A 20,272-nucleotide genomic window follows, 5' to 3' on the forward strand; every position below is an offset into this window, starting at 1 on the left:
CCGGAACCGGTCAGAACCGGACCGGAACCGGTTAGAACCGAACCGGCCGGTTTTCGAAATTTTTTTTGCCTAAACCGGACCGAACCGAACCGGTTAAATAATACCGGTTTCGGTTCCGGTTTGAGGTGAGAATCGGACCGAACCGGACCGCGCCCACCCCTAAACAATACCGAATGTGAAAATTCTGAAAATTGGGGATAAGATTGAGTTTCTGAAATGTTGCGTTAAAATAGCTGATAATTGTTGTAGAAACATTTTGAAATTGAATAGACTAGCGAAAACAAATAGCCAAAAAATAGCTAGTGTTGAAGATACTCTTATACGTAAGTATTTTTCATCTCAAAAACATGTATTTTTTACAAAATTTTCAATACGACACACAAAATTCGCGTATTATACAAATAAGTCTAAAATATTATTGAATAAAAATAATATATATTAAAATATTAAATAAATATAGTGGCAAAACTTTTAAGTTGTAATTTGCCAAAATTTTGCCGAATAAAACACGTACGTATTTTTATTCATATTTTTTCTCATTCTGTATTTTACTAACTATGAATGAATGTGGGAGGCTAAGATTATTTCTTACTTGTCGTAACGAAAATGAAAGATGGTGATTTTGTAATATCTTTGCCAACTAGAACAAAAATTTTAAATAAAGATTTATGGGTATAGCAGTAAGAGAGGTGGTAGAATTCTTCATGTAAAGTGTCCTTTTATGTTAATTTTTTTTAGTTAAATAGTATAGCCGCCCGGCCATACCTTTTAAATATAATGAATTTAAAGTGTCGCAGCATGGCTGTTCTACGGTTTTTGTTTAAAAAATAGTATAGCCGTATGGCTATACTTATTTTGATAGGTGGGCGACTAATCGCTAGGCGTGTCTGTTTTTTTTTTTTTAATAATAAATGGTATAGCCGTCCGGATATACTCAGTTATTTTATGCTTAAAAAATAGTATAGCCGCGCGGCTAAACTCGGGTTTATTAATGTTTTCTAAAAATAGTATAGCCGAGCGGCTATACTCTATTTTTTTTATAAAAAAAGTTAAGACGAGCGACTATACTGGGTTTTTGCTTTAATTAGCCGTGCGGCTATAATCGGTTTTATTAATGTTTCTTAAGAATAGTATAGATTGTTTTCTAATTTTTTTTAAAATAGTATAGCCGCACGGCTCTACTGGGTTGTTTTTGGTTTTAATTTTTTAAAATAAATAGTATTATATTTTAGACTTTTTCAAAGTTATTATCCGTATAAAGAATTTAGCACTTTCACGTTAAATACACGTACGTACGTATTTTTCAATAATACATTCGTGTTTTGTACACGTCTTAAAGACCCAATAAAATTCATGTTTTTTAATACTCGTATTGTACTTTTACTAACTAAAACAATGCTCACCTTAATCTTAATTTTAATAATTAAAATAGCGGCGGTGGTGCCATAGGTATATTATAAGTAGACATAAATGTGGGCCATGTAGCATCTCTCTTTTCTTATACATAAATTACCGACAGAACCCTAATGGATGAAAATTATACAAGATCAAGAGTTTCAAGAGTTTGTGTTGTGATACATTTTATATGGCCGTTTTCAAATTGTTACAACATATCAAGGTTTCCAACTGCAATATAGTTGGGGCCTCGGAATGTATGCACAAGCACACATAGTTTGAAGACCGCTGTCGAACGTTGGCCCGAAAAAAGTGGAGCCACACTTCCACAATTATCAACTCAAGTCTGAAGAAGATTCAACTTGGTGAATATCGATACTCAGATGTTGATTAGGTGGACCAAATATGCTCAATACCACCTGCAAACCACAAAAGGCAAGCATGGTTCAATCAATTTTATCGTGGCCTCCAACCTATGGAACTACAGTGGCACCATGGGATAAGGACAACAATATTCGCAACACTAACGGGAAAAACGAAACGTGACTTGCAGCATTCAACCAGCAAAAGAAGGTTGTCCAGTAGTGCATATGTGGCTAGCAAAGCCATCTTCTTTGGGTGTCAGAGTAGTAGCTGTGACAGGAAGAAACTCCAATAAACTTACCGGCAAAAATACGAGCCCATGCAAGAAACCAATAACCACCAATGCCAGGTACATTTGAAAATAGTAAACCTGCAAAGTTCAGAAAGCTTCTTTACATCCACAGCATCGCCAAAAGAACTTAAAAAGTTAACGAGGGGGAGATAAAAAACCACAAAAAGTTCTGATCTTGAGAAGCCAAGGACAATCACTCCAACTAGCTTTGTAAGTGTAATCCCACTGCCATAACAAGTCAAGCAATTATATACTGGTTTGTTAGTTGTGGACAAAAGCACTGCTCCGAGTAAAGAACTCCTAAGGATGCTTATAAGTAAATAGAGCAGTATGGGACTGAAACCATAGAAAGTGATGGAGAACGAAGTGTCCTAATTTCAAGTTATTCTGATGATAGTTAAAAGGCAAAAATATCAAAGAAACCTACAAATAGACATCATATTTCTCTAACAACTTAAGCTTTTGGACAAATTAGCTTCTAACATGATTCTAATGCAGGCATGTTCAGTGTTCAAATTCCACAACTTTTTTGGCTCATCCAAGAAATAAATCCTTAATGTTTTCTGATAAAAACATATGTTCAATGTACAGATATACATATGTTTCTTTACAAATAAATCCTTATCAAACATATGTATATCTGTACAGAAATTATACTTGTTCTATAATTAATCATAGTAACTAAGAAGCTTAATGATCATTGAATGCATACTATCAGGCAACTCTTTTTCTTCTTAGATTTCATATTAGTCTGAGACAATTCTCACACAAAAAGATTTCAGCTCAATCATGGAGTTCTACCGAGTGCCACAGTCATCACACCTGAAATGCTAAACAAAAGTGTAAACAGTTTACCTGAAGACAGAAGCTCCCATTGTACTCAGAGCTTCCTTTGCTCGTTGATTCCTGTTGCCATGGCTCACCTGCACAAGCATGCACAGGTTGGTAATATGGTAGCAAATTATCAAACCCAATGAAAGGCTGTTGGCCATTGAGAGGAGATCTAAATGGCAGGTGGGAAGTTTCTATGTCAACCCAGGGACTAAAGAATAAGAAAAGGTTATTCCATTTAGCTCTTTTTTTTGAGAGAGATTCCATTCAGCTCTAATAAAAGAGATTCCTACAGCTATGTAGGGCATTTCCTTCATCTTCAAGCCAAAAACGAATTAGGCAAATAAGCGTGACACCACAGGGCTTGAGAGAGATTCCATTCAGCTCTAATAAAAGAGATTCCTACAGCTATGTAGGGCATTTCCTTCATCTTCAAGCCAAAAACGAATTAGGCAAATAAGCGTGACACCACAGGGCTTGAGACTAACCAAGTAAGCATGTGTTATATGGACACAGAACTCAACAGCGATCCCGATTGACATTATGAGATTTACAACAGAGACTGCATTTAGTTGGATATCCAAAATGGCCATTACACCCTGAAAGTTCAGTTACGTATGTCAGTTCTCCTAACTGAAAGAATTTCAAGGAATTCAATTAAGGATGGCATGAAAGCGAAATAAATACAAGGGCACACAATTGTAAAAAGATTGCTGCAAAATAAGAAGCTTTTAATGACATTCAAGGTAAACGTACCATGAGGTCCACAACAATCATTGCCAGGACTAATATAATGATTGCTGAGCTCCATAAACTGTCATTAAAATCAGATGAGAAAGAAACAGAAAATTACAAGTTAAAGTGACAGAGACATAGTTTTCTGGGCTCAAGAAAGAATAGAAACCTGGAAGTGATAAGCAGACAGACAATGAAGATTGCACCTGTTATATCATCATATGAGATATTTTGGTAAACGCTTATAGAGCTGAAAATGTACATTCAGTCCTTAAAGTTCAAAACTGAAGCAATAATTTAAATCAGGAAGGTCAGCACTGTTGAAATTCCATTGTAGCTTCTTGCACTCCATCATGGGAGAAGGAATTTATAAAACGTTTATTTTGGAGTGCAGGAAGCTAAATAATGACTAAGGAGTGCCAAAGGTATTACCCACTAGGGAGAAAACATTTAAATTAAAGATCTAGATGGAATAGTGAAATCTCTACAGATCAAAGTACAACAAAATATCAGTTCTTTAGTCCCAAATACTAAGAAGTCATATAATGGGCAGACAGATTCTGAGTGTTACTCGTAGAACTGTTAAACATCTCTTTCAGGCACTAAAATATCTAATTTCCATCAGTTTAAATATCTTATTTAAGAACACACAAGCACTAATAATCAGAGGCAACAACATATTATAAAATAAAAATATAGACTACATGTAGATCTGTATGCCCCCATGCATAACTGCATATTGATATAATGTTCTAGATACTAACCAAGAGCTATAGCAATGTTGATCAAAGCTGTCCTCCATATATCCAGATACTGCTCAAAGAAGATATAGAACACCGAGTATGGAAAGATATCCATCTGCATCAAAGAAACACTGTAAGCATGACAGAGATCCACGTGCACTTGAGGAAGTAATGTACATGCTTAGAAATGTTGAAGATGCAGGAAAAGATAAATTGTCAGGAGAAGGCATCACTTTATCTCCTCTCCCCTGTTTTCAAAGCACATGGGAAAACAAGCATACTAATAGTTCGACGAGGCTAATGCAAATCAACATTGTTACCAACATTGTTAACACGAGAGGAGCAAATGCCAGAAATATATAAATTCTTAGTAAGTGATACTCAAGTAAGAAGACTCTGAACACAATCAACAAGAAATTGATACCACCACTCTCATAGAGAAGGTTTCAATAAATGAAACTTTAATGTAACTAACGTGCAGCATTATTTCAGCCCAAAAAGATACTAACAGCATTATTAAGAATGTATTAGTCACCTAGTCTATAAACATGTAATGTGATTTCCTACATAGAAAGATGTGTTCTTCATGCAGTAACCAAATAACATATTAGAAATATGGACCTCCGGGCATAACTTGTACATGACATGTTTTGAGAATGAGAACTCTTATTTTTTTCTAATAGAAACATTTTGTATTCAAAATTAGAAAGGATCAAAAAGGAGGACATTTAGAACACAGACAAAAAGAAAGAAGCAATAGCCAGTGAAACAAACGCAAGGCCACGCAACACAGAAAACAAAACAGCCAATCAAAAGACAACCCCTTAAGATCCTACAGCCAGCAGATTGCGCATAATTGTAGGATAGCAAGGGAAGTTGATGCCCAAAGGGCAGCCCAAAACTTCACTCTATCCCATAACTCTACCACTCCCACTCCCTTAAAATCCTCGAAGATTCTCTGGTTACATTCCAGCCAAAGGTTCCAGATCACTGCCTGCATCAGACTGCCCCAAAGAATTTTAGCTTTCTTTCCCCTTCCCAAAGCATCAAATTTGATGGAAAAAAGTTCGAAACAGCCTTGCATCCAACATCATCACTCTCTTGCATACAGAAGTAGCTTATTTCAATTCCATTATGACCAGATATGTTTCTATCAATGTAAAATGTATGCACTTTCACTAGCCTGTCCTACAGTTTGGCATTAGGTAGAAAACACCCCTCGTACCAAAATGATTTAAAACAAAAATCAAACTGGAAAGCAAAGCATCTGATTCCAAGTATGTGCAAGCAAAATTTCCAAATTATATGGAACCATGCTGCTTGCTGAACTTTAACCTTTAAAGAATCAGAAATTCTTGAGCTAAAATCCCGTGCAGCTCGCAGTGAATTGACATAATCACCCTGAGAACAATGAAAGATCAAACAAAAGCAGGTTGTCAAGTTAAAGTTATGCAAATTAAAGAAATTTTTTTGCATCAGTTTACTCAACATACAACCATACTTGTTTGTTAAGTGGTGTGTGATAGGTACGGAACTCAGATGCTCTTATAACACCACTCCCATAACCTGAAAAAGAAAACACAAGTGTTTCTGAAATTAGACTATTAATTCAATTAAAAGATTTCAGCTTCATGAACGTTTTAATCACATCACATGAGAATTTAAGAGCATAATTCTCTCTCTATCTATCTCACACACAGACATAGATATTTTTATACAGAGAGAGAGAGAGAGAGAGAGAGAGAGAGAGAGAGAGTTCTGATCTTACACACCATTTAGATCCACACTGTTAGTGTAAGCACCATGGCCACCTTTTGCACAATCAGCAGATGGCAGTGCATTGAGGAACCATGGAAGCTTGTCTCTAAATTGTGTTGTAGATGGACGATCATTGACCAAATCTGAGTGCCGAAAGCACTGGAACCAATTTAAAATGTTAGTTCTTGACCCTGGTGGTTTCTAAGGTTAATCTTAGCTGTATGCATAAGATGGGCATTACTGTTGTACAATCTTTGCACACTCCACCAACGCCACAAGGACCATCATCAGGTGAACAGCAAGGTGGCTGGAGAGAAATGTGTCAGCTTCAGTACATTGTAATTTGACAAACAGCATGAGAACAACACATAAGTTGAATTCTTATTGTTTACTGGTCAATGGATATGGTAAAAATATATCACAGATCGTATAATAATGCAATCATGAAAGTTATAAGCTTACAAATGAACCACAATTTGGCATACACAACTGAGTCACCAAACTAAAAATGTCGCTGAACAAAAAAGAAAGAAAGATCCAAAAACACAGATTTGCGACATAATCTACATATACGTCTTTTGTATGTGTAATGCATGCATGGACCTGCATGTGGAATTTTTTAATCATGTAAGGAAAAAAAATTCTATATGATAGTAAGAAGCAGTTCAAGTCCCAGGGATGAAAGCGACATATTCCTAAATTACTTTTCAAATGAGACATGTAAAAGAAACCAACCTGATCATCAGGTGGACAATAAGAACCATTTAAATACTTCCGACAGCAACCAAAAGCCTCAGGTGAAATCCATACCAGAAAATCATCAAGCCAAGAGGCAGCTGGCTTAGCAATGTAGCTCGATTCTGGTGTTAAAGATGCTCTTGATATCTGCAACATTACAGAAGATGACATTGAAGAAGAGGGAGAAAAAAGTATATGCATATACACAGAGAAAATGCTTCACAATTGTCACAGTCCGGAGCCCAAATCAAAATAGATAAAAGGACAGAGCGGTCAAATTCAAGCTAAACAATAAACACAAGGAAAAAGGAATTATCGGACAACACACAAAATTGTACAGCATCCAGACTTGGGAGGGAGATACAGAAACCACAAAATTACAATGTGAGCAATTCAAAATTTGAGATCAATATGCATTAGAAGTGCCCATTTTTAGTGCATATTGATACAATGTGTATTCATGGTAGAAGGTCCTACTTCACTTCCAATTTAGAATTGAATACCCCTCCACATTTTTGTACCTCATTTAAAAGAGAGTTTGAATCACATTGGCTGATGGAGCATAACTGGTCTGTATGTCTTGATTCAGAGCTGAGACAACCAAAAAAACACTCGACTGTTAATCATCGTATGAAAGGAATTTCTTCTCAGTTATTACTTGTATATCATAATGAAGCAAATGCTTTGACATAGAACAGGGGCTTATGTTAAAGAGACGTATTGATATACAGCAGCCATAAAAAGACAAATAATAGCAGGCATCATGATAAATTCTTCTCAGTATCTATGCCAAGTTGGCAAACAATTATCTACTATGCCCCCATCATCATTGTATAAGAGGCAGTGGCATCAGTCCCATCATCACTATAAAATAGTAACCCAACAAAAGCAAATGTTTCCATTGCCCTAGTCATCAACAGTACCATCAGAACAATTTTAAAATATTTTATTTAATGTGACAACTATAGATCTTTTAATGATTATTTGTTTCTTTATTCTTGTTCATGAGACAACCCAAAATTCCAATTATATAGCAATGTCTTCCAACAGCTCCATCTCCCAGTGATAGAGGAAATAAATAAATAAAAGGAACTCCCTTGCGAAGTACTCATCTTAGTTATGTGATAAGTCCATTCTAAGAATGGATTAAGGCCGTCAAAGAGGTGCTTACCTAATAAAGTTATTTTATCACCTAACAGATAATGGAAGAAAACAACAAAAGCTCATATTTTTTCTGAGGCACACTATTAAAACCACCACCATTTTCCTTTCATAACAGAATTATTCTATTTCCTTTTCATATCTTATTTTGTGCACTGTCTGCAATAATCCTCAAGCTTGAAAATATACCGGAAGAATACAGAACCTGAAAATTTGAGATCAAAATAGAATGGAGACCACACAGGTACCTGTAGTTGTAATCCTTGACAACAAAATATAATGGTGGTCCAATCCTAAGATGCTCTGTGACATTATTGAAGTATCCCTGACAAGCAAGACTTAAATTATAAAAGAAGAAAAAGTCGAGCTTTTAGGGTAAGAAGATTCCATAAAACTACCGGAGACCTGAAGGTAAGAGTCACGGGGAAGGGCAATCTCCTGTTCCAAACCAGGTTGAATCCTAGTACATAATGCCTATAAGGATCAAAATCATGTAAAAAGTTTATGTTAGGCCTCAAGACAATAAAACTAAATAAACTACTATTTAAAAATCATTGAGTGACAAAAAACCATAAGCAACTTACAATGCTTGCCAAGGTAAAAGCAAGAAAGACAGCAATAACAACCATTTTAACCACCCAAAATCCAAGAATGCGTGCATGCACTTCCTACAATAAAGCCATGATCATTCTTTTCAAAAGAAAAGGAACAAGAATATACACAATCATTAGTTTACTTCTCTCCAAGAAATATCACCCATTCTCAAAATCTCCAATACAGGGAAAAATAATTATTTTTACATGATACACAACATAAACCATGGCCCCTTTAAGATGAAGATGTCTAGTAGCCAGATATCTCCGTCAAACAGAGCAGAACAAAAGAAAAGAAAAGACAAAAATGTTACCTTCATATAGCGGGTCAGCAATCCAGTTCTTCTATGATGGATCCCTACATCTTATTATATAATGACTTGATCAGAACTAACACCAATTTGAAAAAGGAGAAGAAAATGTAGATCTAACATGATTAAAATAGACAAATCAATGCTGCACTAGAAAGGCAGTTCAACTTCAACACAGATACACAGATACAATATGTCAGCACGCCTATATATATACCTTCACTAGTTTCCACAGAAGATGAAGAGACTTTTATGCATGGAAAACAATCAACCCTGTTATCCTCAGCTCTCAAAAAGTCAAAATATATCAGCACAACGAAGGCAGTAACTTGCAGAAAGAAGTCCAGTAGAACAGCAAGGGCTGTAATAGAAATAGTGGATATACGTCAATGTACTGGCAAAAGCAAAATTCCAAAGTAATTGATTTAGGATAAGGGGGAAAAAAAATTACCTGCAAACATGGAGAAGACACGGCAAGCTGGCATAGGAATGAAACTTCCAACTGCAAATGCCAGAATCTCAGACAAACTAGCCAACGTTATGGATGGGCCAACTTCAGCCAGCGCATTGCTTATTCGCATTTCTAAAGGTAACTCCAGTGGTTGCCGTTTCACAGCATGTACCAGTATACACATGTTATCTACACCAACCTGATTATGGGAACCAAAACGAGAACCATTTGAAATATCATATCAGACAAAGAAAAGTACACAAGAGAAAAGATGGGGGGGTTCAACCAAAGATCTCTTCCCCTTTTGAAAGAGAAGGTTGCGATTGAACATGAGGAAGGGAGGGTTTGGAGGTGGAGGAAACTATTAGGTACTGTAAATAACAAATAAACAGATAAAAATTTATCTAAGTTAAGGGCAACAAATGGAAAGATTGAAGAACGAAAAATGAATAAAAATATAATCCAGTATGAAGACAAACTAATGAAGAAGTTATCTCAAGCCACCTAGAAAATAGAAAACCTAAATTACAGTCCAAATGTACAAGGCCAAAAGAGAGTGGTATGACTCTCCTGTGTTTCTTTTTTCTCTATCCTTTCCAGTTCCTCCAGTGAATGCTTGAATCCAGATTTATGATTCTAAAGTGGTGGTAGTTACAACAAGGGATAAACAACGTTCTATAAATATTCAAGGGAGGAAAAGTGTAGTAAATGTGTTTTTATTAATTTACTGATGAGTATTAACAACAGCAAAAATACCAGGACTCAGCATGTATCTCCTAGATGAACAGGGCCTAAGATCAATAAAGAACACAGCTGCCATAACAGGACATAAGTAACACTGACACCCATAGTACTTATATAAATAACTTACGGCCAGAACAAGGAAAGGAATGACTTCCATTATGATTAATGTAGATTTAATTCCAACAGCACTGAAAAATCCAACAGATCCAAGGACAGAAAGCACAACAAGCATGACTCCGGACAAGCCAAGTAGGACCTACAAATCATCAAATCCAAAAATTAATAGCACATCTGAAAACTTCATCAATGCTATGTATGCCACATGGACATGAAGTAACATGGCAAATACATGGTGTTCTTGTGATACTTCTTTGATTAGTTTCTAGTGATTGTTGCTAAGATATGTGATGCATCAATAAAAGACACCATAACCCTCCAACTTGATCACACACAAGCCTTCACAAGTTAATCTTCGTTTCTCGAATACTAGTTGTCTGTACCCTTGCTATCACTCAATGACTAGCAAATCTTTAACAGAGACAACTTTTTATTTCATTTTATTTTGATAGGAAACAAATTGTTCAACAGAGACAACCGTTGACACCATATCATCCACATACTATAATGTAGCAAATCATGATAAAACATTGGGGTTACCAGAGTCGGATGATAAAAGGTTGGCAGCGGAAGTAGTATTATATAGTAATAGTTAAAGTAACTTTACTAGATGAGCAAGCAGTAGAGGATAACACGTTAGTGCATACAACATGCATATATATATGCATGCTGGCAAATGGTATGAGGAATATCAGACTACTTGAACAAAGGCTTAAATCGTACCTTCGATGAGAGGTAAAAAGAAGATAAATGAGGTGCATCTCCCAAGGTTAGAGATATGTAAACGAACATTACCACATAGCTTACCTGATATGATGTAGGAAAAGAAGAATAATTATGAAAGGCACTTATTTAAGTACAACGTTCAGCAACAAGTATAAATATTTTATTTATTTTGTTCATGAGTGTAAGATGGCATGATGAAATTTATCTGCCATGGATTGCTTGAGTAACATGAAGACATCCAAGTCTCAGACTTACTACTATGGTTATAACATCTGCAGTACTTTCTCTTTTTAACTCTTCCTCAATTGAGCTTTCGGCTGAAAATGAGAGAGTGAGATTCCGAGACAGAACCATTGGCAGCAGTTCCTCCTGTCAACATAATTGCTTCAGATCTCAATATGGAAGTATCATTTATTGACTAACTCAAGGGCTTTTTCTTTTTAATGTGTGGGAGCTCATTTGCAAATTGAATAGCAAATATAAGAGCAGAAATACAAACCAAGCGGAATATATATAGCTTTGATAGGGTCTCCTCTTCTCAATAAAATTTCACCAGATATGCAATACAAAGAAGCATGAATTTTGCAAAACAGTGAAAATGAGAACACTAAATGAATGGTAAGACGTGAGAGTATGTTAAATGGGAAAGGAGACGCAGTAAACACAGTAATTGAATGCAGATACACCTCAACTTTCCAGTTCTTAACCAAAAAACTAATCCAAATGAAGAAATTGGACCAATCTACAAAAGTTGCACAGTTATAATAGGATTTATAAGTTCTCAATCAGTACATGGAAGGAAAAAATTTCATTAAAGCAAAACCTTACTAACAAGAAACTTAAGATGCAGCAACCATATGATGGCATGAGATGAAGTAAGATACACTGGGAGATCAATCACACAAATGCAACAATTATTTATATGCTATTTATGCATACAATCTAAAATGCTCATAGACAAGCATTACATGTCACTAACAAAAACAATGCAATAGATAGATGTTTAGTGCTCAAACCTTTGCTAACTGAATAAAAGCCTTCTCCCAAGCCAATGCCTTTGCATTCTCATTTCCTACATCATCAACTGCATTATTAACTGGGTAGGTGACAATGAATGCAGAAGCCTGAAATTCGAAGATCATCATAGAATTAGTGGATACACATATATCTGAGAAAAGGATCATTAAGCTACCTCTGTATAGTTGTTTCCTGAGAATCCTCCCAAGGCAGTGCTTGGATCAAGTGGAGCCTGAAATGCGCTCAAACATGTGTCTGCAGAAGTATAATGCTGCAGGTGGGAAAATGATGGGGATGTACATCAGAGTATTCAACACTAATGCTTTTAGAATAAGCTTTTGATGGGTTAAAAATAAGCAGACAGTTATCCTTTAAGAAGTTGATAAATAAAAACCTTCAATCACTGTCTAAAAGGTAAATACTAGGTGGTTACTGCAGTTTACCTGAAAACAATACTCGGCATGTACAACTCCTCCATAGCTGTCATAATTTTCAGGGTCCATCTTAAAATACTACCAAACAGAGAAAAGTAAAGAAATAAAATGTCAGTGATGTAGTAGGCATGATAACTTCAGACAAAGTTGCTTAATCACTAGGGGAAATCACAAAAATAGCACGAGTAAGCAAGGTGTAGTCACTGGGTCTTGCCAAGCGCAGACCTTCCCTCAGTGCTATTGTGCCAGTTGTGTTAAATAAACACAACCAAACATGTGAAACAGTAGAAACAAAACTTATGCAATAAAACCTGCAAAATGCTTTGGGTGGCACAATCTTGCCCAACAGGCTTCAAGCAAATTTCTGTCAGAGCTACCATTGAGCCAGAATAATTAGCACGAACTCCATCAACCTGTTGAAACTCAGTAATTGTCAAAATCACATTAAAATGGGGAAAAAATACAAAATTAAAAACACATAGTAACACATAGTAGTCACCTTGTTTTGTATGTCAAAAAGCAACTGAATATTATCATCTGTGACAATACTTGGTGACTTGCCATGCTTCGGATCGGGCACGGTCGCTATTATGAGCTGAAACAGAAACAAAGACCGACATCTAAAGCATAACGTTTTTACCTGGTCTAAATCACATGCAGCCCATACCAGAATCATGGCATTGTAACTCTTGGTTTCTAATTATTCTAATTCAAAATCCTCCCCTTCAACTTTTTTTTTTCTTTTTTTTTGGGCTTTAGAAAATGTTACAATCTTTTCAATGGTATTTATTTTGTTTTTGTCATGTACTTTTAGTTATATATAAAAAATAAAAAAAACTTCTAATGACTTACCAAAAGAAATCTGATTAAATACACTTTGGTTGATCTAATTAGGACTTTTAACTAAAGGGATTTCTTACTTGATGGGAAAAATCAAGTAAGTCACAAAATTGATAACAAAATATTCAATTTCACAATGAGGCTCAATATTTAAAACCTGTTATATTAACAGCAACATCATTGATTTGGGGTACTTAATATTCAATTAAATTCTATGTTCTTTAGTAACTTTATATGCTAACTTGTAATATATTAAAAATGGCACGGAGTGCTAGGTCAGGTTTTTCCACTGTAATTTCTGGAAAAAAAATGGATGAAAAGATATGAGAAGTTATTACAGACAAATAACACAGTTAATGAAACACAAAGTGAAACATTAAAACAGTTCTAAGACCTGCTCAATTCTGTAAAAGGGGGCAAGATGGCTATCAAAAAATTGTTTCTCTTCCGCTGCCTTGCTCCCACGACCTACCCACAGCTGCAAAAGGTTACATATCAATGCTTGACCAACATTCTTTCTTTTGGATATAAGAACACTGAAAGAATACTAATTACATCAAAGGTTATAATAAAAATTGACAACAAAAGAATATAAGTGAAAATTGGAGCATCAGTATCACAGGGGCCTTTTTTGCATGATAAAATAAAAAAGAGAGAAAAATATAATACCTTCTCTGGCCGTGTCTCCACCTTGAAACGAACTAGGCCTACACACAGCACAAGAACAATTGCCACCGATGAAAAGAGCACAAATGTGGGATTTCTGGAGACCCAGCTTCCATAACTCCTGCATAGACAATGAAAATTATTCAGCATAGACTCCATATGCCATAAGCAATGGTAGAGTTTCTGACCTGTAAAAGTTTGACATATATCCCTGAAGAGGAGCTAATTGGATCCTTTTTGTAACTTGAGGATCTATCTCAGGGCCCTGATAATGTTATAAAAATTATAATTAGAAAAGGCCAATGGCTTAAAAGAACTAGAAAAGCATTACAACAAACTGAATATAAGATTAAGTTGAGACTTCAAAATAAGCATCCAAAAAGTACATTGCACAAAGCCAATTAAATGGTATTACTACTCAGCTTCTCAGCAACCTAAAATAACAATTTACTGCATTTCAATACCAATATAGAAATAGTTATTGTAATGCATGCTTACAAAAAAAGCTCCTAAACCATAAGAAATGCACGACTCCTTGGGCTCCTTTTTTGTGCCCAAGGTTATCAAATATGCAAGACACGACAAAACTGAGACCTAAGACAAATACTCAAGCACTTGTCCTCAAAAAAAAAAAAAAAAAAAACACTGGTCCTCGATATGTTAGAAATTGGACAAGAAGATTTATGTTGTTTAATTTATACTATCAATTTCAAAAAAAAATTGGATAAACAATTAGAGTTTAGTTGAATGTGCTTTCCTTAACTTTTAACATGGTCTTAAGTTTGAACCAGTAGACAGAAGCCTATTATTCCAGTAATAATCTCAATGCACAGCTTCGATTTTGACATGAAACACACAAATATCAAATGTAAAATCACATTGTAGAGATTTTTTATGTAAGAAACAATACGTTTATTAACATAAAGACATAGAAGTAAAGAACATGATGGACAAGAAGTCCATCAGGAGAAACCAACTAAAGATACAGGCTTTAGAGATTTAATTTATAGTAAATTAAAGCGGAAAACATTCCAGGTATCTAAGAGACAAATATAGTATGGGACAAAGATGCCCAGACTCAAATGTCAGCACAAACTTCACTATAGCAACCAATTGATGAAACTAACAACGGACAAAGAACAGAGAAATAAAATCTAAAACCAAGGAGCATTTGTTTATTGTTAAAGGTAATCCATGACATAATAATAATACCAAAAGTAAAACAAATATCATGTCCGACCATATCTAATAGGTCAGGGTATCTTTCTTTTCCTGATATTTGGTTATAATTAAATGCAGATGTTTGTAAAATATTGGATAGGACATTGTGGTTTTCTTTGTGGTTTTTTTGTTTTTTTTGTTTTTTTTGTTTTTTTTGTTTTTGTTTTTGTTTTTGTTTTTTTGTTTTGGTAGCTTAATCCAGGGTTGGTAGACTTCTGTTCCACTGTTAGAACAGATTTCTTTCTTTAATAAATTGGGTCTCTCAAGGAAAAGTCCAAGTTTACCTTTGTGACAACACTTTCATCCCTTTGCAAGTTAACAGAGTCAATGCCATCATCGTGAATGACATTCAACAATGGTTCCTTGCTAGATTCAACTCTCCTCCTTTCACTTGTCCGGTGAAACAAGCCCCAACCGAAGAAAGCAGAAATTAAGAGAATATACAATATGGCAACAGAAAAGTCAATGCACTTTACCTGGAAGCATCAATGGTCAGTACTCAAGTTATTTAAATGTACCAGAAGGCTAAATTGACACACAAATAAAGCAACAAATTAGTTAGTTAGACAACATTAAAATAAAATGTGTATTGGATCAACTCCAACCTCAATAGATAGAATTCTGATGGAGCATGGCTCTTTCTTCTGTGGAGGAGGTTCAGGATTAGAACACTCTTGAGATGACGGGCAATCACCACAAGAGCAGCCCAGTGAAGTGTCAGCACATGAATAAACGGACACATTCATGAGCTCCATTCTAGATGACTCCGGAACAGTCAATTTAAAGTCAATGGCATAAGGTGAACCAGGGAAACCGAGGGCTGCTTTCTCACCAATAAAATCAAACCATTCTGTTGAAATGCAAATTGAACCATTACAACTTCGAAGTATATTCATGTAAAAACAGGGACAAACATTCTGGTGTCACATCTGAACTACCTGCCTCAGGGCCATGACAAGCCTGTGTATAGTTGGTATGACCCTTAACTTCACATTAATCAATGGAAAATACTTGCCTCCTTTCCTGGAAGTAGGAACTCCTATTTCCTGTCAATCACAGTTTGACATGTGTGTAGAGATTTTTCTTTTTGTGGTTTTCATGAATTATTTTTGCATGTGTCAAACTGTGATTTGCAGGAAGTAGGAATGCCTCCTTCCGGGGAAGGAGGGAAGTAGTGTCCTTAATCAATACTATACTTCAGAAAACTCTCCTTGTCAACCATTGTTTATGAAAATTCAATTATACCCCAACTATAATAGATAATTTTAGTAAATCATTTAAAACTTAAGGACACTTTTGTCATTATATACAATCCCACTTTACGTTTCAATGGAAGGAAACACCTAGAAGTCTCAGACAGTCAAACTCGATGGACACAACATTGAAAACAAGATATTAATTGCAATATAAAGTGATCTAACAATAGACTGTCTACTGCACGTTGTAAACCCCCCAGAGTTATAGTAGGTCACCTTCAAAGTTTTTAGCACCAGCCCCAATAAATTCTATTGCCCGTGTGTTCATAGTCCCAAACTTAACATCCTTGCAAGAGTTGTACAGCCCTTCTCCAAAAGTGTCAGCTATGTAAAAATCAATGGCATCCACAGTCGTATTGCCATTAACCTGAAACGACAAAAAAAGGTCAATCATTATTAAAAAATAATAATAATAAAAAGTGGGACTAAAAAGATATATGATAGGAGCTTTCATTAAATTCATGGTTCTTAGATAGACTTAATGATTAAAGGTTGCAATCTTTTACTAACCAACAGTATAATAGTATTAAGATGCAAGGGTCAATATCTTATGGAAAAAACATGAGAAACACTTTGTTTACACGTCAAGTTGCATAGAATAAACAAGTGACTATACAAACTGACATTCATTAACAGATGTTTTAGTTCAATCGATGTTGTCCTACAGAAAAAGGTAGAAACGGAGAGCAACAAAACCATTTTAGGAGCATAAGGCGGTATTTATGCCAAGAAAACCTTATAGTCAACTTTGAAACGGAATATATGAGTTCATAGGCACTAAAACATGTTTATAAGCACAAAAGTGTTACCAGCAAAAACAAAATCAAAATGCCAAAAAAGTACCATAACGAGGCTATAAATAGGATTATTGAACAAGTTTAACAACAATAACATCAAGTCTGACCTCAGACACAGAGGTCACATTGATAAACAGACTCTGACTTGGAGAGCAAGAAAGCTCGCAAAAAAGATTTAGGAAGTTCCTCAAGCATGCTGGACACCCTACCAGAAATGGAATTGCCTGCAAAAGATTACATACAACAAAGTTGAGGTATAACAACAGGCATAGCTAGGAATTCTTAGACTGATGTATACAAAAAAGCCAATATGAAACAAAAACAAAAAATGTGCTACTTACTGAAAAGGCTCACGCTAACTATTGCATTAGATTGTATACACAAACGGAACCATTGAAGCAATTTAGTCACACAAATATCCACAACAAATGGAAAAAAAAACACATAAACAACACAAACAGAACAGGTTCTATGCTCTGATCTGAACAAGGTTCATATCCTGATAACTAAGCAAAGTGTTAGTATTAGGTAAAATTAAACAAATCAAACACTATAAACCACGGCATAGCATTAATCAAAGCCATCATGTATTCAGGAAACTCAGTGTCCACAAGAAATACATAGAGGAACAACCTGACGATCTTTATAAACCCAAGACTATATAGTAAGTGCTGTGGTAATTTGAAAATCAAAAGGAGTAAACTACATGAGTGCAATGATGGTTCTAGATACTAACAAACCATTGACAATTAGTAAGTTCCACATATTAACAACACAAGAAATGGTCCCACTCATGCAATATCAGCAAACTTAACGGATTTTTTGACAAAGTTTATGGAAAGGGGCAAAGTTATACAATATTTGACGCAAAGTCAATGAATTTTAACTTCAATAAATAACATCCTCTTTTATCTTGAGATAAGTGTAATTTTAAAAAGAACAAAGAAAAGTGATTGCTTAACAAACAAGTTCCACTCCCCATAATAAAATCAAGTAAGAAAATGGCATCAATTATAGACGTATAAAGTGGTGTAAAGATTATGAAGATACATTAGCTGAGTATTGTATAATAACTAAGTCCATATAAAATGTGATAGAAGCGACCTTAATAACTGAATTTAGTAAGGTGGTAGAAGCAGTCTTACTTGTTGAACCTGTGCCCGCAATGTTTCAAACTGAAGCTCCGTGCAACAAACATTCCCACTTATTGTTGGACATAAACTTTGGATTTTGGCAGAAAATAGCTCATCAGGCTACAAAACATGTAATATTACAGAAACCATCAAAATGCAGCATTGAAGGGGATAATATAAAATTAAAATTAAAATAGGTCTTCATGTCACTGCAACTAGCCAGAAGTGATGTACCTTCACAGAGGGAGAACCATAAGGGCAATTCAGGACTTTCCCGTCGCTGCGTTCTCCACATATATCATACATTGCACAGTATTCTTCAGAGTGCCTTTTCCTAACCAGAAGACCAGAACTATGTTAATCCTTGTACAGAAGATAGGATGGAAACAAATTGGTAAGTCGCAGCTTCACGCCATTTATGATGCAGTGTCATTATAGGGTAACACAAGCAAGCAAGAATGATAAACAAAAGATAAATAAAGCAGTGTCATTGCAGGGTAAGAAATCAGTTCCGTAAAGACCTCAATGGGCCACTGCTCGATCATCACCATTGCAGTTATAAAGGACATTAACCAAATCAGTGCACCAAAAGAACCATTAAGTGAGTAACATAATATGAACATTTACGTAACAACTAGCACAGCAGAACATAAATTCATTTGTACATCACCTTAATGAAAGGACCACAAGCTAACAAAACTCAGAAGTAGAAGGAAAAAAAAATGGAGAAAACCAGTCAGTTTATACAAGTCTAGCCTCGGAGCAAACTAGCCTTACCCAGATGTAACGTCAGAAATCAAAAGAGCCCGTGAATCCGTCTTCTCGGTGCTAGTTAAAGAGGCAAAGATGACAACCTACAGCAACAATTCAAAAGCCAAAAAAACAAAAAAAACAAAAAACAAGAAATCAAAAGAACAGAAAAAGCTAACCAGTTATAGCAAGCACTTTACTTTATCAACATCACTGGGAAAAAAAACTGAATACACAACATCAAATAAGTACTACAAAAGCTCCATGTTCAATAATCACTCATATAGTTCCATAAATAATCCAATTGGGTCTCCAGTTTCTCTAAACACTATCTTATCTCTACAAATTACAAACCAACAGATTTTATAAAGTTTCTTTTGCATAGAAGAACAAATTAACCATACATCTACACAAAACAAAAGAATTGCAGAAAGTAAATGAGTAAAAGGACCCAACCAACAACATTTCTGAACTACCCATGAGGCTATCTATCGCTTCAGCAATCATTACAGACCAGCCCAATATTGTTCTCATAAAAACAAAAACAAAATAATCAAAGAGGGAAAAAGGTTTCTTGCCTGAAACAGAGAAAAAACAGCAACAAAACCCAGACACCACCCCATTGTTCGTGAGTGATCGATCGCAGCAGAGAGAGGTTCTTGGTTTTTTTTACTGGTTGGGCAAGAGTCAAACGAGAAGGTGAGGTTGGTTGACTGCGGTGAGAGAATGAGTGTAACGTCTTTTTTGCAAATTTTTTTTTTCTGCAAATTAATGGGAGTACGACACGCGACATAATGTGGATGAGTCATAATAATGATACTTTGGCTACTTTTAATATTCTTGCTTTGTGACACGCGGTGTTTTACCGTGGGTTAGTGAGATAGCCGTTTGTTAACGTCAGCGAAAACGAAATTATTTTTTTTTCAAGTTATTTTTTACCAGAAGCAAAACGGTAAAACTTTGCGCTTCATTTTTGTTTACCCGTAGAAATTTTTACCGGGAACTCGAGCAATAAAATTTTTTTCCAAATTTTTTTTACGGGGAAATTAAAATGTCACATCATTATTTAGGAAAATTCTATATGAACCTCACTATTTGCTCTTTGCACTCTATAATCTCTTTACACCCCACTGAATTTTAATTTACTCACTATACCCCATTTTTCTTCCTAAATTGCTTTCATGAACCTCATTCCCTAAC

At 35.3% G+C, this 20,272-nt stretch overlaps 1 protein-coding gene across 2 annotated transcripts; it reads right to left on the reverse strand.

Annotated features, from left to right (window-relative positions):
• On the reverse strand, positions 1,400-19,855 carry LOC18768332 (Niemann-Pick C1 protein). 2 transcript variants are annotated; one of them, XM_020570094.1, is made up of 39 exons: positions 19,651-19,855; positions 19,100-19,176; positions 18,557-18,656; positions 18,335-18,442; positions 17,297-17,413; positions 16,609-16,759; positions 15,742-15,986; positions 15,421-15,612; positions 14,104-14,180; positions 13,919-14,036; positions 13,644-13,727; positions 12,909-13,004; positions 12,721-12,822; positions 12,419-12,487; positions 12,151-12,246; positions 11,975-12,082; positions 11,214-11,327; positions 10,956-11,039; positions 10,243-10,371; positions 9,372-9,570; positions 9,138-9,281; positions 8,924-8,967; positions 8,601-8,684; positions 8,422-8,490; positions 8,265-8,341; positions 7,377-7,446; positions 6,853-7,002; positions 6,359-6,424; positions 6,132-6,276; positions 5,861-5,925; positions 5,695-5,760; positions 4,381-4,474; positions 3,786-3,822; positions 3,638-3,695; positions 3,370-3,480; positions 2,906-2,973; positions 2,209-2,275; positions 2,060-2,128; positions 1,400-1,814 (listed from the first exon to the last, which is right to left on the reverse strand). In XM_020570094.1, the coding sequence occupies exons 1-39, from the start codon at positions 19,693-19,695 to the stop codon at positions 1,731-1,733; spliced, it is 3,879 nt and encodes a 1,292-aa protein (XP_020425683.1). In that variant the 5' UTR covers positions 19,696-19,855; the 3' UTR covers positions 1,400-1,730. The 2 variants fall into 2 exon arrangements, with proteins under 2 accessions (XP_020425683.1, XP_020425682.1); XM_020570093.1 differs by having other exon boundaries at positions 8,924-8,973.

The sequence above is a fragment of the Prunus persica genome, chromosome G8 (assembly GCF_000346465.2).
Source record: "Prunus persica cultivar Lovell chromosome G8, Prunus_persica_NCBIv2, whole genome shotgun sequence".
NCBI lineage: Eukaryota > Viridiplantae > Streptophyta > Magnoliopsida > Rosales > Rosaceae > Prunus > Prunus persica.

What these genes read in the sequence shown, in the direction of transcription:
- LOC18768332 (XM_020570093.1), bottom strand. Translation starts at nt 19,695, where the DNA reads ATGGGGTGGTGTCTGGGTTTTGTTGCTGTTTTTTCTCTGTTTCAG. An exon ending in TGTCTTCTCCATGTTTGCAG is followed by an intron (nt 9,282 to 9,371) that starts GTAATTTTTTTT and finishes TTTCTATTACAG; the next exon opens with CCCTTGCTGTTCTACTGGAC. An exon ending in ACACACCACTTAACAAACAA is followed by an intron (nt 5,761 to 5,860) that starts GTATGGTTGTAT and finishes CATTGTTCTCAG; the next exon opens with GGTGATTATGTCAATTCACT.